Source organism: Heteronotia binoei, chromosome 18, assembly GCF_032191835.1.
Source record: "Heteronotia binoei isolate CCM8104 ecotype False Entrance Well chromosome 18, APGP_CSIRO_Hbin_v1, whole genome shotgun sequence".
Classification (NCBI taxonomy): domain Eukaryota; kingdom Metazoa; phylum Chordata; class Lepidosauria; order Squamata; family Gekkonidae; genus Heteronotia; species Heteronotia binoei.
Genome location: NC_083240.1, coordinates 33,422,457 through 33,439,373, shown reverse-complemented (window position 1 = coordinate 33,439,373; position 16,917 = coordinate 33,422,457). Strand labels below are relative to the sequence as shown.

Below are 16,917 nucleotides of genomic sequence, written 5' to 3'. Positions count from 1 at the left end.
ATTTCTGGGAAGCTCTAAGCTTAAAAAATGGATTTTTACTCATTTTACTGCTTTAACAACATAAGCATATAATTTATAATTTAGAATACAGAGTTGCATTTGGCATATTTATGAAATTTATGCTATAATGTCTTGGATTTTGATAAAACATACAAATATGCCTAATATATTAGAGAGAGCTGCTAACTGCTGCACCCTATGCTATCTTGCCAAATGAACCTTAATTTTTGCTATCTTGAGAGGCAGGAAAAATAAACGTTAAGGGTAGAAAACACTCTGTAGTAAAACAAGATACTATATTTTGGGGACAAATGGTCAAAGAGTACCATTAGGTAAGGCCAGTGAGATATTTGGATACGAAATTAGTTTTTAAGTTGAACACTATTTCCTGTTGGGGAGAATGCACATTATCATTGAAGAAGTGGCTGTCTTTTTTCAATACATCCATTCAGCCTCAATCTTGGATGTTTGAAAAAGTCTGTTAATCAGTACCAAATTGCTATGTTTTAATGATTGATTTACTGAAAGGTCTATTGACCACATGATAAAGCATGTAATGCTGAACTCTGTTATACTTACATAGCATTGTTGCCAAAATGATTCATGTTTAAACAAGTATGCCCTTGAAAATATATTTATATCACTATGTAGATCATCTTGCATAGATTTTCTTACTGTACATTCATTACAAGGGAAGAAAAATCATAACTTTGTTTCAGTGCTTCATCAAATGTTTACCTCTTCTCCCCTCAGACCCTCTTATCTTTAGTGAGTACTATCACAAAAACTATTCCTAAATTCTTCTCATAACTTCATTAATGTTAGGAAGAGAATTGTGTTGCAGTGAGGTGATCTTGCTTGTTATCACAACAAAAAAGCTAACTTCCCAGCCTGTCATAACTTCTCCCCAATGTCAATAATTGCTTTTAACCCCCCCCCCCCCCCACTGAATTGAATACTGGAGCCAGTACAGAAACTGCTAGTCAAGAAAGGAATTCCTCCGTTATCACTGAAAGGGACAAAGCAGTGGCCAAGGTAAAAGCAAGCAATGGCAAGAATGTCATGCACATGCATTTTCATGTCATATCACAAAACATTCTGATGTTTTGTATTAGAGTGGTAAAGCTGCAGTACTGCAGTTGGAGCCCTCTGCTCATGACCTGAGTTCGATCCCAGCGAAAGCTGGTTCAGGTAGCTGGCTCCAGGTTGACTCAGTCTTCCATCCTTCCAAGGTCGATAAAATGAGTACCCAGCTTGCTGTGGGGAAAGTGTAGATGACTGGGGAAGGCAATGGCAAACCACCCCATTGAAAAAAGTCTGCCGTGAAAACGTCGTGAAAGCAACGTCACCCCAGAGTTGGAAACGACTGGTGCTTGCTTAGGGGACTACCTTTACTTTAAAGATTGCTGAGACACTCTCAGTGACATACTGGGCGCCATAATGACATGTAAATGTCATGGTGACCTGTGCATTTTGGGATCTGTCAAGCCTTGCTTTATGGAAACTAGTAAGATGGGTATTATAAAATGTTTTGCACGCCCCCCCCCCATTCTTGTTTGGTTTGTTCTTTTCTCTCTGTACGCTGTTAGCCTTCTTGGGTCCCCATCATGGAAAAAAGCGGAATATAAATATGCTACATAAACCGGTCCCTGGAGTGAGTGGCCATGGGGATTGTGGCAGCAAAGCTCAGCCTCCTCTTGGTAGGTGTGAGAAATGACATGGAGGCCGTCATGCATTTCAGGGCTTGATAAAAATCCCAGGCACCAGCCATCATAGTCTTTAGACATCATAGCCTTCCTGGCGGAAGCTGGGTTCAGGTAGCCAGCTCAAGGTTGATTCATCCTTCCATCCTTCCGAGGTTGGTAAAATGAATACCCAGCTTGCTGGGGCTAAAGTGTAGATGACTGGGGAAGGCAATGGCAAACCACCCTGTAGAAAGTCTGCCAAGAAAACGTCAGGATGTGATGCTACCCCATGGGTCAGTAACAACTGTGTGCTTGCACAGAGGACTACCTTTACCTTTATTTTCCAGTTTTAGTGATTACTAGATTTATATTTTGTATCTTTGGTTGTTTCTGACTGACCATTGCAAGTTCTAGTCTTTTTAAATTAAAGTGCTCTGTATGGAACTGTTCTACAACTATGTAATGTATATCCTCCTTAATTATTGTATCATCTTTTGCACAATCTTAATAAATACTTTAAATTTGTTTTTTTTTTAAATATTTGTGCTTGACGTTCTTGTCACTGCTTGTTTATATGTAAACCTAACTTTACATGATTCAGTGGTGGCGGATGAATTCATTTCTTAAACAGTTGCTTTCTCTGTTCGATTACATGGAGTGTTTAAATCAGTAATTGTAAAGAAAAAAGAAAAAGGGAGGTTACAGGTTAGCTCTTTGTTATGGTGACCCCATATGGTGACCAGGGTTACCCCATATTTATGTTTGTATAGTATTAATACAATTGAGATTTGTATAGTGTTAATAAAATTGAAGCGTTTTAGGATTAGATATGAAGATATGATCATAAAACATGAAACTCTGAATGAGACTGACTCCTAAGTTTTTTGCCTGCCTACTAAGGCCAGAGAAAATCTGTCAAGGCATGACATAGCTAAAAGTCGAACCACTTGGGCTCAGATCCTCAGAGGGGGCATTGAGCTTCTGCTTTTGTCTAAATTTCCCCAGCTACCAGGCCTTAGTCAATCTCCTCTTGTGTTCTGTTTTCTTGCAGTCGCGTCATTTTACCCGTCTCAGTGGAGGAGGTAAGTTTGTTCCTGCTTCTTCCTTTTTAGGCCTTGTAAAAATTATAGTCGTGTTTAAACTTATAGCCAGCACCAGAAGTGAAAGATGGATACTGATGTTCATCTTCTCAAAGATTACCGAGGATGTGGCAAAACTAAATGTACTATGCTGCTTTAAAAGTTGACTGGCCCATTTGTAACCTGTGGCTTGCGTAGAAAAGAGTCTGCTTTGTCAAATGCAAGGAGAAGCACTTGGGATCTGTTGCCAGGTCATTAAGGGGTTCTTGGAAGACATTAAATGAATTGCTGGGTTTCACATTTGAAGGTTGAAATGCCCTTAGAAGGGCAACAGGCTCTTTCCTGGGCAGATGGTGTGCTTTGCTTCATCTTCACAGGTTGGTCATCCAGTGAACTGGCTAGTCCACATAGGGGCTATTCCTGCATGTGTGCAATAGAAAGCAAACACCAAGGACCAAACTATACAAACTGTGCACGACTGTCCCCTGGCTGCTTCTTAAAAAACAAAAAATAGCATTCTTGTATGTTGAAGGCAATAACTTTTTTCTCCTTCGGCTGTTTTCATTTTCAAAATCTCTCTTGTGCACACCGAGCTACCGTACTTTCCTTGAAGAAAAGCTTTATATGTATGATTTTTCACCTGGGGAAGTATAAAGCAGCTGTGTTTGTATGTGGCAGTTTTATGCATAAAGGGAATAGCTTGGATCCTTAGAGTACTAGTAATAGCACTTGGAGTTTAAGTGAAGTGTCCGTTGTGGGAAGTGGTTCATGTATTTAATGATTTCATTCTCACGACAGCCCTGTGAATTAAGCTGGTGTTCCTGTCCCCCTTTTGTAGGTGGGGGAAGGGGTGAGGCTGAGAAAGAGTAGCTTGCCTAGTGAGTTTGTGGTAGGAGTGAGATTTTCCACAGGGGATCTCCTAGAATGATCATAGCCCATTCTCTTAACCCGCTTGCCAGACTTCACGCAGATGGGCCCCTAATCCTTCATGGTTATGCTGTATGCCACGATTATGGGTGATGTTATTTGCTGTGCTTTTATTGCAAGCATCCTCAAGAACCAATTATGAATAGAGATATTTAAATAAAATCCAAATACTTGCGTTTTCCTACCCCAACAGATGGCGGTTCCTGGGACGGAAAATCACTTGACCCTCTTTTGCAATAGTGAAAAACCGCCGCATGCACTGGGGCTTTTTCCTGAGCAGGGTGTGTGCGCACACCGTTTTGACTGTGAGGCAAGGCTGTGCCATGAGACCGAAATGTTGAAAGAGGGCAAAAGTCAAGCTTAAATACATAATGTGCACTGTCAGTTTATCAGGAGGCAAAAGAACAAAAAAGGCCTGCTGTGTCTTCTGAGCTATCTATTAAAAAATGGGGTGGTGTGAGCAAGAAGCCAGGAGCCTGTCAGAGGGGACAGGACAAACAGAAGCACAGCATTCTTGGCAAGTGCCTTTGCCAGCCAGCTTTCGTGTTTTGTTTTGGGGTTTTTTTGCATCCTTCTGCAGGAGCTTCTAACAGCATCAAGAACAAAGGTGCCTTAGCTGAGCTAAAGCTCATTTGTGCTTAGGAGCTGCCATTTAGTGATAGTCCACAACTTGGGGTGTTACCTGTAGGGTGTTATCCTGGTGTTACCTGTGGGAATTTGGCATGTTATGAATCATGGGGAAGTGATGGCAATTAGAAGAGGCACCTGAAGTAAATGTGTGGATCAATCCAGAGGGGTTAAAAAATGGAGTTCTGTGTGAGCTGCCTAACTGAGGGGAGTGCTCTCGGCAAGATCTTGTGAGGAAGCCCCTCCGCTTGCCTGAGTTACGTGGGGCTTATACTGGTTTCTTGGTTCTGGAATCCATAGTATAGCTCTGCTCTAACAAGCTAAAGCCATTGACTGGAGTTGGTATGTGTTGGCTGAGGTTTTGGTGGAATGTGGCCCCCTCAGCTATAGCACTTTATGGCTTTAAGCAAACCACTACTGCTAAAAACAGCAAGAGAAAGATGTATATGGAGCATGGAGCCAGTTGAGTCCTGGGATGACAAAGCAATGAAAGGAAGATAGGGAGATGGCAGAGAAACCGAATGAGTTATTTGCATTTGTTTTCACTGTGGGAAAATGTGGGGCGCATACCCACACTGGAGCTGCTGTTTTGGGAAAGAGTTTCTGAAGAACTGAGTCGGATTGAGCTGATGAGGGACAAAGTTCATCGACTGCTAGGCAAATTGAAAACTGCGAAGTCTCTGCATGTGGATGGCATCCACCCAAAGGTTCTTAGGAAATTTAAATGTGAAAATGTTGCTCTAGTACAAGGGTGGCCAAACTTGCTAAACGGAAGAGCAACACAGAATAAACTTCAGATGTTTGAGAGCCGCAAGACATGAATGTCAGATGTTTGAAAGCTATAAGGCAGGAAGGGGAGAATGCAACTAGAAGTGGGCAGGAAGGGAGGGAGAGGTGGAAAGAAATCAGCTTTAAATGCATTCTCTAAGCCGCCGGCTGGCTTGGAGAAGTCATCTTAAAGAGACAAACGCCTTCTCTAAACTGGCTGACAGGGCAGTGGAGGCTTCAAGAGCCATACAATATGTGTGAAAGAGCCACAGTTTGGCCACCCCTGCTCTAGTAACTAGTATATGTAAGTTGTCATTGTCATTAATCTCTGTACCAGAGGAGTAGAAAGTAGCAAATGTCACACAGATTTTTAAGAGGTCCAGAAGGGCGTCCAGCAAATTATAGACCAGTGTTTGAGCAATTTAACAAGCATATGTGATACAGTATGTGTACAATACAAGGACTGGTATTGGGAGCAGTGGTATTTAATTTGTTTCTAAATGTTCTGGAGATAGGGATGAGAAGTGCATTGGCTAAGTTTGTAGACTGTAATTATTCAGGACGGTGAAACCCAAGGCAGGTTATGAAGAGCTCCAGGAGGATCTCTCTACATTGAGTGAGTGGCCATTAACATGACAAATGGAATCCAGAGTAGTGAAATGTAAGATGATGCACATTGGAACAAAAAAATTCTGACTTTAAGTACAGGCTGATGAGGTCTGAACAGGCTGACTATGAGCAAAAGGGATCTTGGATCTGTAGTGAATAGTTTTTGAAAATGGCTTAAAAGGGGGATTATACAGATTCATGGAAGAAGATATTGGACTTATATCCCGCCCTCCACTCCAAATCTCAGTGTCTCAGAGTGGCTCACAATCTCCTTTATCTTCCTCCCCCACAACAGATACGCTATGAGGTAGGTGGGGCTGAGAGGACTCTCAAAGCAGCTGCCCTTTCAAGGACAACCTCTGCCAGAGCAATGGTTGACCCAAGGCCATTCCAGCAGGTGCAAGTGGAGGGGTGGGGAAGCAAACCCAGTTCTCCCAGATAAGAGTCCGCACACTTAACCACTACACCAAACTGGCTATGTCCATGAATGACTACTAGCCATGATGAATACAGGAATCCCTTTATATTTAGAGGCAGTAAGGCTCTGACTACCACTGCTAGGAGGCAATATTGGGGAAGGCTTTTGTCTCTATGCCCTGTGTGTCGCCCCTCCAGGGGAGCTGGTTGGCTGCTGTGTGAGACAAGGTATTCTATTAGCTGGACAACTGGTCTGATACAGCAGTTCTCTTCTTATATTCATTCTCAGCACCTTGTATGTAGAAATGTGATAGATGGTTCTCTCCAAAATGTGTGTGGGTGCTTTCAGTTAACTCCCAGTCAAATTTTTCTGCATGCATGGAGAGTTCATTATAAGAAGTTGGTCTGGCTTTGTTACTTTTGTGTCTGCAATGAAACTCCTGCTTTGCTACTGAGCATAGTAACACCAGCCAACCTTACAGGGTTGTTGTCATGAAACCTGTGTAAGGGAGCCAGTGCAGTGTATGAGTTAGGGTTGGACTTGGTTCTGGAAGACCCAGATTCAGATCCCATGGGGACCCATTCTGCCAACTTACTGCTGAGCTCACCTTGTGTCAGTCACTTTTTGGAACATCCATGAGCAAGGCAGTGAACTTCTGGATAGTGAGGTTGACCTCTGTGCCCTATTATCCTTTCAGGGCAAGCTGGTTGGCCACTGGTCGGATCTAGCAGGGCACCTCTTATTGTGGTGACCCTCATTGCTGCAAAGGTTTGTGGTGAGGATAAACTGGGAAGGGGAGAGCCATTGGGAACATCTATGAGCGGATAGATCCAAGTGGGCAGCCGTGTTGGTCTGAAGCAATAGAACAAAGCAGTAGTCAAGGGTCACCTTTAAGACCAACTAAGTTTTGTTCAGAATGTAAGCTTTCGTGTGCTCTAAGCAGTCTTCATCAGACAAAAATGGAATGGCAAGCAGTCCTAAATATAGAGAAAATGGGCAGTGAGTATCTAGAGTCATGGAAATGTTTTTAGCAGATTCAAAGAATCACAAATTGGGGTCTGTGTTTGTTAGTTAGTGTTGTTAACTGGGCTGAAACAACAATGGAGGGTGATAAAAAGCAGATTGGTGTCATAGGTGTGAAGTGCCATAAATAAGTTTGTTGTTAGTTCTGGGTTTAAATAGAGGGCATTAGCAGTGAACTTCTGGTGGCAATGTGAGGTTGATCTCTGTGCCCCATTATCCTTTCCGGGCAAGCTGGTTGGCCATTGGTCGGATCTAGCAGGGTATCTCTTATTGCAGTGACACTTGCTGCTGCAAAGGTTTGTGGTGAGGATAAACTGAGAAAGAGAGAACCAGGTATGCTAGTCCCCCTGAGCTCTGTGTAGGAAGAAAAAGACCACTAGATAAGCGCACAGGGCAGCTGGTGTACATTAAGAAGAATGTACCGTTCTGACCCTTCAGTGGAACGAGAGGCCTGCCTCCTGGTATCCTTGTTCTTCTCTGATTCCGCCCTACAAGACATTGAGCAAAGAAGAACAGAATGTTGTGTGCACGCACATCAGTCATTTGTGACGCATCTTCAGGAGGGAAGGGAGGCTCCTGCCTCCTCCCGCTGTCTGAGCATCCCATTATCGATTAGCCTTATGGTTATAGCACTTGGGCAACTCCTGGAATTTGCCTGCGGCTTTGTGTAGGATGGAATGGAGCGGGAGGGCTGCTTTTCTGGGCCCTTAAAAGCAGCTGATGATCACCGGTCGGCCTACCCCGTCAAGCTCTCCTTGAGATTTTCACTCTGGTGTTTGGGCTTAGGAAAACGGATGCCCCCAGTTTAATTTAAAGAGCTGAATGAAGCAGCGAACCTTGAAAAGATAGATTTGGGGTGGGGCCAGAGGACTTTGCTTCCAGGAAGTACTCCTGCTCATGAGCAGGTTATCTTTCCTATCAGCCTTCATGAACCAAGTAAGGATGATTTGATAGTGGGGGTGGGAGAATTTGAGCACTTGGATTGGATTTGGCCTGAGGCTCTTAGTCACTGACAGTGTTTCTCCTAGTACTTCCACCTCCACAAAAACCATTCCTTTCCGTAGTTTCTGCAGAGAGATCCGTTTTGCATTATGCTTTTCCAGTTGCAGCACTTGGATTTGGTAGCCATTGGTCTGTTGTCCCTGTTCTGTGCTTTCATTCATTAGTGAAGAGAAGGTGTTTTGGTGGGCTATGATGGAGGGGGGGGGATAGGCTTACAATCAAGAGGGGGATTTAAGGCTTAGCTTTGAAGCTACCCCTCCCTCCAGTTATTTGGCCGCAGTCAGCTTCAACAGCATACTGTTTTGTGTCTTTTGTGGGCACGGGCCCACGTGTTCCATGATGTTGTTTGTGCTCACTGTGTGCCATCCCTGCCCCCGTCTTCCTGTGAGATGGAGGCTTTCCGTTTTCTTGCAGAATTCTGCATGACGAGCTGTTCCAAAGCAGCTTGGCTGCGTTGGATCCTCAGCCGCTCAGGTGGTGATGCTCGACTGAAAAGCCTGTATGCGGAATCATTGCAACAGGCAAGGGGGAATGCTTTTAATAGTGAGATTGTAGCTCTGATTCCAGACCTGGAACTGAAGAATTAAAGCAGAGTCTGTGTTCATCAGTCTCGTGCATTTTTTTTTTGGCATACTGGAAAGTGCTACAAACAGAACACGGATGTGCTGAAAGCACCATTCTGCCAAAAGAGCAGAGAGCGCTGTCAGGTGAATTGCGCTAAGCTGCATTCTTTGCGGGAAGGAAACACACACTCCTTTCTAGAATTGGGGCCCTAATGTCTCTGTGTACATTTCCTCCAGAGTGCCCCCCAGCACTGCTCTTATTTAACGTGCCAGTTTATCGGGTCCAGCTTCTTTGTACGAGTGGGATTAGGGGATCTGAAATAACAGAGAAGATTAACCAGCGAAGATGGCAGCGTGGCAGCCTGATTCTCTCATGCTCTAACTTGTGTTGGAGAGTATGAATGAACAGAGAGGCATTGTGGGCAGCAAATTATTCTGTATTCCCAGGGGACCCCTCTGGGGGATCTGCCTGAGAGCGGACAAAGCAATTAAACCTGTGCCAGCACATTCCCTTTCTACCGCTTGGTTAAGGTAGTCGTTCTTCCACGGAAGGATTTACATAATTCTTCTGCTGGGAGCTAGTATCTGTTCTGATGAGCACAGGATGAATGGCCTAGTTCCGGGTGGAGGAGGAGGGAGGACAGTATGTCACTGAAATCTATGAGCCTTCAGTGCTGCCCTTGACAGAATGGGTAATGAAAAGGATTGAGACCTTTCTTTAAATGTGCAGCAGGAACGACCGCTTAATCTGCTGAGCGCGTACAAAAGATCAGGGGGTGAATCTGCAGAACTTGGGTTCTGCCTCATTCTGGGTGTTTTTCCCCAGGAAGAAGGGGCGCGTTGGCTAGTTGAACCTTTGGCACCCTTGGGCACGTTGTTTGGGTTGCTTTCATACCTGCTGCTCTTGCTTTGCTGTCGAACTGTACGAGAGGGGAAAGCAGGACCCGCTGAGGGCAAAACAGTGTTGCAGGTTGCGCTTGCTCCTTTGATTGGATCTCTGAGAAATGTGCTCCTGCTGCTGACATTTCTTAACTGGCCCTTTCTACCTAAGCTCCTAGGACTGCTGATTTAGGGCAATCCTTCAGAAAATAACTGTTCCTCGTTTGCTAAAAATGACAAAGCATGGAAAACGTTTGATGGTCGGTCACAGTGTGGCCTGACTACCCGCTGCTGAACCAATGTAGACCTTGTTCTTGGATCTCCTCCGTTGAGGTCAGTGTGTAGGTTTTTGAATGGGAGCTGAAATACGGAAACAGATCTCTTGCCCTACTCAAGCTTTTACAGGAAGTCCCAAGTAGAGCAAAGGCTGTCCAAATGGGAAATTTCAGTTTAGTTTTTCTACCAGCCTATTTTTGGCATGCTCTTCCTCTGAGGCGCTCAGGTCGGAAGACATGGTTCTCTCCTCTCTCATCTTTGCAACAGCTCTGTTAGGCTAATGAAGCATGACTTGCCAAGACCTAGTCCAGTGCTTTAACCATGACGCCAACACTAGTTCTGGTTTCTCGCTTTCCTCCTGCTCACCTAACTTTTCTAGGTAGAGACTTGGACTTTGCTGTCCTGAAAGGCGGGAAGGACTAAACCAATATGAATCCAGCGCCATTTGCAACTCGGTAGTAGTTCAGTTGCTGAAAAGTCTGTCCGCTTTTTCTACACATAAAGGAATACCTCTGGTCAGGAGGCATACAATTATGTGCGGAGGAGAACTTAAGGGAAGCAACAGAATAAAAAAGATCTTTTGCAGTTGCTGAAGCTTTGCTGGGCTTACAATATGTAGTCTGTACAGTCCAGATTCGTGGCTTGCGTGCCGCAACACTGTTAAGCCCAATGCTTTCCTGCCTTACCGATCTGCCGTCTACCTTGCGCGTTCTGCAGTAACGCTGTGGTTTGACTCCTCCTCCAGTATCAAGTGGGGCAGCTGTACTCTGTGGCAGAAGCCAGCAAAAATGAAACGGGTGGAGGAGAAGGGGTTGAAGTCCTGGTGAACGAACCCTATGAGCGTGACGGAGAATGTGGCCAGTATACACACAAGATTTACCACTTGCAGAGGTACGTGGTAGAGAGTTGATGGCAAAGGGCAAAAAAAATGTACTAGGGTTTAGGAAAACCCTTGGCTAAGAGTGTATCCAAAGTAGTCTTGCTTGGTGTTCTGGGGCAGGAGGTGTTGCCTGTTTGGTATTTTGTCTGCTTGGCTTACGGGTCTTCAAGGGGTAAGGAGGGAGAGAAGGGTAGTTGGCCCCCCAGTGTGATATGTGATTGCCTTATTCTCAGAGGGTTGGGAGGGACCAGGGGTGGAATTCTAGCATGAGCTCCTTTGCATATTAGGCCACACCCACCTGATGTAGCCAATCCTCCCAAGAGCTTACAAGGCTCTTTTTTGTAAGCTCTTGGAGGATTGGCTACATCAGGTGGGGGTGGCCTACTATGCAAAGGAGCTCCTGCTAGAATTCCACCCCTGGGAGGGACCTTCTTGGGACTTTGCCCAACCTGCTTCCAGAGGGACAAATCTTAAACCAAAGTTCTAGGCGCTCTTGCCATCGGCAGTGGAGACTTCGTGCCTGGGAGGTCATCTGGGTACCAGTTTTCTCCAGACTAGCTCTCTCAGCACTGCCAAGTGAAGATTCCTGCACACTGCCTCCTACTAAAGTGCTCCACCTGCATTACTTGAGGAAAGTTCTTCCTAACGTTCAGTTGAAAACATTCCTCTTAGCTATACTTTTAGCTTACGCTTCTCCTCTCTGCAGCAGAGATTACCTGATTCCCTTTTTGCTTTGCTGTCTCTTGGGTGGAGCAGGGTGGCCTTCCACTCATCGGCAAATCCTGTGGACTGGCTTATTTGCACTGCCGTGGTAGGCTTGTAGCTGTTGCTCCTGGAGAAGTCTACATGCCTGATCTGGGCATAGAGCCAGCCTAGGATTAGTTGCTTGAGAAACTAGGTTCCCCAAGTCTGCTAGAGCTCTGTGGCACCTCTGGGTTTAGCCTTTCAGGCTCGGGTTGGGGCTGAGTTGTAAGCGGCATCCCATATCGAATGCTGCGGCTCTCGGCTTGGTGTGACCTTTTTAGGGTGTTGCTTAATCCCTTGTATTAACAGTGTGGGAGGGACAAAGCATTTTCCATGGAAAACACTTGCCAGCTGGTGTCCTTGTTCTATAGCAGCTGGCTGCAGAAAGATAAGTGGTCCCAAGGCTCTAGAGCCCGTCATTCCTCTATGCGTGTGTGTGTGCCTGCACATGTGTGTATGTGCTCCAATGGCACCCAGTTGAAACAGGCAACTTTCTTGTTTCTTGTCCCTGCAGCAAAGTCCCCCCTTTTGTGAAAATGATAGCCCCAGAGGGAGCCCTGAATATCCATGAGAAAGCATGGAATGCATATCCTTATTGCCGAACGGGTGAGTACTGGTGGAAGGGATACAAGATGACTATGGTTTATGCCAATAAAGGGACTGACTGACTGACTGGGAGAAGGAAAAGAGATTAGGTTTATACCCCGCCCTTCGCTCAGAGTGGTTTACCAATCTCCTTTCCCTTCCTCTCTCCACAATAGACACCCTGTGAGGCAGGTGGGGCTGAGCAAGCTCTATGAGAACTGCTCTTGAGAGAACAGCTCTGTGAGAACTGTGGCTGATCCAGAGTCACCCAGCTGGCTCACCCAAGGTCACCCAGCTAGTGTATGGAGGAGTGAGGAATCAAACCTGGTTTTCCCAGGTTAGAGTCCATGGACTTAACCATAACGCTAAACTGGCTCTCAAGCTTTAAGGAAGTTCTGTGGTCTCTGTATCCAAATGCAAAGCAGTCCTGGACTTTGGGAGTGGTACCCAGTATCATTCAATGATGCTTCTATGAATTCTGCATCTTATGAGAGTCTTTTGCAATATAAACTTCACACGTCGTATTTTTGTTTTCTGTGTTTGGGTGCTGAACGAGGGTCAGTTACCTTCGTTCTTGGCACCTGAAGTCATTGGGCGTTTTCATGCAAAGTCATAGATCGGCTGATAATGTAATTGCTTGCCATGTCTCTATATTGCCCATATCAATTTATCCTTTCAGGAATGCTTCATATGAAGTACAGTATGAAGCTAGGACTTTCTTTGCTGGGTTAGCAGAGCTGGCATGGGAGTAGCTTGAATCTAAGTTGGCACTGTGCAGTTTCAATGCGCTGCCTGTTCAAATGCTTATGCGCCAAGAAAGCCTTGGGTCTTTTAGTCTTGAGATACAAGGTCCACAAATCAGACAGTGGATGCAAGAACAGAGTACATTCTCAATGACTACTCTTCAGTGTGGACTTCTGCCTGTGGTCAAAGCTCAAGGAGGCTTGTCTGTTCACTGGTCCTGGGTGGAACATTTGTCACTTGGGAATCGCAGAGCTACAAAGCATTAAAGTGCCTGGCTCAGCTGTCTCGGCAAGAAATGCCTCCTTATGTCGACTTACCGCATTAACACTTTGCTTTGAAAAAGGATGCAGCCAGGGCACTGCTGGTGCTTTCCAGGTGCAGCAACTGCGTAGGCTAGGGGTGGCCAAACTTGCTTAACATAAGAGCCACATAGAATAAACATCAAATGTTTGAGAGCCTTCAGACTTGAGAGCCACAAGACATGAATGTCAGACGTATTGAGAGCCACAAAACATAAACATCAGATGTTCAAGAGCTGGGAGGAAGGAAGGAAGATGGGGAGGGAGGGAGAGGTGGAAAGAAAGCAACTTTAACTTTAAATGCATTCTCCAAGCCTCCATCTGGCTTGGCTTGGAGAACTGATTTAAAGAGACAAATGCTTTCTCCAAGTCAGCTGACAGGGTAGTGCGGGCTTCAAGAGCCACACAATATGTGTGATAGAGCCACATGTGGCTCCCGAGCCTCAGTTTGGCCACCCCTGGCTTAGGCACAGCCTTTCCCTTGCCACATAGGCAGGCTTGGTGGTGGATGGCTTTCAAGCCTGAGAGCACAGGATGGAGTGACTGAAAATGACCTACCCTCAGGGTTGAACATCAGACATTGACTCCCTTAGCATCCGTGGCTGCTCTATAGAACTGTTGTTGTTTGCAGCCCGGAGGCCAGGCAGGCATGGATCCGTGCAGCTCCCTTTTCATAGCAGGTCCACTGCGTTGGGATTTCCCATTTTAATCCCTCTAAGCTGTGGAGTCTTGTGGGCAAAAATTCTACTCTGTGAGCTAGTGGCATTAAAGTTGTGAGCCACTGCATAAATTAGTTTGTTCTTGGGCCATTTTCCCTGGGCTAAGACAAAAATGTGTGAGCCAGAGGTTAAAAAAACTGTGAGCTAGCTCATACTAACTCAGCGGACAGACCACTGCCTCTCACCCTGGGACAATATCTTGAGTTTCATTTTAAACTTCTTCTTTTGTTTGCTCCATAAGGGAAAGGAGGTGCCAGGAGGCTTGCCTCTTTGTGCCTGCTCTGGCCTGCTGGCAGCTTGACAAATTTGGGTTTGGCTGCCAGCTCTCTTTGACCTCTAAGCCTCCCTTTCTTGCCTAGTAGAAGTTCTGAGGCTGTATGTGGAAGGGGACGAGAAGTGAGAGATGTGTTCCTTCACACGGCAGTTAGTGTTGCCAACACCTGATTGCAGAATCCTGGGGGAGGAGCTCAGCGAGGATATACTGCCATGGCTTCTGCTCCTCTGAAGCTGCCGTTTCCTTCAGGGGAACTGATCTCTGAGGTCTGGAGAGCACTCGTGATTCTGGGAGAGCTCCAGGACCCACCTGGAGGTTGGAGCCCTGCCTGCAGCTGTGTATACCTTCACCTTCTCAAGGTTTCTCTGTAGAAATCTGCAGGGAGAAGGGAACTACCCACGCCCAGGCCAACCCGGCTGCCCACTCGCGGTGCCTCCCTTTAAAAGGTGAGGCTAACCCTGCAAAAATAACCCTCTGAGCAGAGCTCCGATGCATCATTTTTGAAGCTTTGGCTTCGTTCCCTTCTAGTTTTGACTTCTTGTTTTTAAGAATGGAAAGAACGGAGGCGGCCAGTGTGAGCCGCGGCTGCCACCCGATCTTCCATAGCTTTGCTCATGAATAATTGAGGTTGGCTATTGGCAGGGTCTGGTTACCGGCAGCAGACTATAGAGCAAGGGCGCCAGATCTGGTTACCAAATGCTGGGATGAGGGAGGGCTGCAGCAACCTGCGAGCCACCCTCTTTCCTTGGCAGAAACGGCAAGGGATTGGCGGACTGCAGTCAGCTGGTCACGCTCGTTCCATCTTCTTATCCGGATGGTTCATGTCGGAGGAGCAAATGGCAGCAGTGCAGAACTCAAGGCTGCTCAGAGGTTGCCCATCTCAAGGCTGTTGCTTGCGAAATGGGCTGCCTGTCTTTCACATGGCTTAAATTTTGTAAAAGGTTCAGACAACCTGTAGTGGTAGGTCGATGATTCTCATGTGTTCTTGGATAGCTGTGTTCCGGTTGTGCATTCATTTAGCTGGGACCACAGAGCGGCTGGGGAAGGCAATGGGCAACCACCCCGGAAAAAGTCTGCCAAGAAAATGTCACAATGTGACATCACCCCATGGGTCGGTAACAACTTGGTACTTGCACAGGGGACTACCTTTACATTTACCTTTTTACCGAGTGGCTAAAGGGATGTGATGAGACTCCCGTAGGTGGGACATAGCCCACTCCTTCCCAGGAGGCAGGACTAATGGAGGTCTCTGACACGCTGTTTCATTCAAGGCTGCTGTCCAGGATAGAATCTGATCTTTTTCCCCTAGAGGATATTATACCAACAGGGTATATGTTCCACTTCAAGCAGATGCCACTTCAAGGTCTGTTAGGACCAAATAATCAGGCCCCTGAGCAGAATACATTGAGCTCTCTCTAGAAGCTAAAATGGCTGAGGCTATTGTACTTCGGCCCCGTTACGAGAAGAAAAGAGTCAATGGAAAAGACAATCATGCTAGGAAAAGTTGAAGGCAGCAAGAAAAGAGGAAAGCCCAACAAGAGATGGATGGACTCCATCAAGGAAGCCGATGCCCTCAGTTTACAAGACCTCAGCAAGGCTGTCAGGATGTTTTGGAGATTATGAATTCATAGGGTTGCCATGAGTCGAAAGTGACTTGAAGGCACTTAAAACAAACACACCCCATCAGGGCTTCAAGTAGTGGTGGATGTTGTGGGGAGGAGTCAAGGATCTGGTCTTGTAGGAGGTGGATTTCGAGCAGCAGAAGTGCTTGTCCTTTTACTCTTGGGTTGGAATAATGTGAGCGAAGCACTTGTCCCTTTGTGCAGCTGCGTTTGGCCACAGAAAAGACTTCAAATGGGCTCTTGAGTGTCGGTACCTGATTGACACTGCTGTCTTTGGGTGAGGGCAGGTCTTTTTCCAAGCAGGAACACAGTTCCGGCTGACTTGGCATCAGGGTGTGGCTTAATATGCAAATGAGTTCCCCCTGGGCTTTTTCTACAACAAAGCCCTGTGGGGAACCAATGGTGATGTGAGGGGTGTGTGGCCTTATATGCAAATGAGTTTCTGCTGGGTTTTTTCTACAAAAAAGAAAAGCCCTGGGTGAGGGGATATTGCTGCATCTCTGAATTCCTTCTCTCTCTCATTAAAGCTGTGTTTTTCCTTTCCATGTGTCGACTTTGGGAGCAGTTATTACAGTAAGTATGGCTTTTTAGTGATTTCCTTGAAAGTGCCTGTGTGTGTGTGTGTGTGTGTAAGTTTAGAGTGTTTATCTTTGGCTGGAGGCTGCTGGGGACACACCTTTCTCAGCTGGATTTGGCATAAGCCGCTGCTGTGGTTTCAGTGGTGAATGACTTCAGGTACATTTAACTGATTACAGGCATCTGTTTCTCACCTCTGAAAAGGGCAATGAGCCTAGACTTCTGTGGAGATGCTATACTCTTTGCATTACTGTAGGGGTTTTCTCTTTTTAGCTGAAGAAGAAAGCAAACCTCCTTCAGTAACCTCCAGCCCCGATTCCTTACTCCCTGCAGGTGAGATTTTCTGGCTGCTCCAGAGTTTGTCCCAGTTGGCCATTGAAGCCTCCTCCCCCCCCCCCTGCCCTGCATCCAGCGCATGTGCATTTTACTTTGAGCTGCTTAAGAGGAAGGCAGGCACATAACTATTTTGAAGACATTTCCTCTTAATGCTCATGGTAACTTTCAGTGCACATGTGCTGGCTAGTGTATTTCTGTATGAAACAGCATACGTGCATCTCTGTATGTGCAGCCTCTTAAGAAAATTTGGCAGCTGTGACGGGGATGCCGGCAGTCATATCA

The 16,917-nt window shown here is 46.0% G+C and overlaps 1 protein-coding gene across 1 annotated transcript in view; it reads left to right on the top strand.

The window, feature by feature from the left end:
• PITPNA (phosphatidylinositol transfer protein alpha) overlaps window positions 1-16,917 on the top strand; it is a 32,324-nt gene that overhangs the window by 3,222 nt on the left and 12,185 nt on the right. The window contains exons 2-5 of the mRNA XM_060259194.1: window positions 2,737-2,767; window positions 10,602-10,747; window positions 11,995-12,086; window positions 16,289-16,296. Coding sequence (XP_060115177.1) covers window positions 2,737-2,767; window positions 10,602-10,747; window positions 11,995-12,086; window positions 16,289-16,296 — 277 coding nt within the window. The remainder of the gene's footprint in view (window positions 1-2,736; window positions 2,768-10,601; window positions 10,748-11,994; window positions 12,087-16,288; window positions 16,297-16,917) is intronic.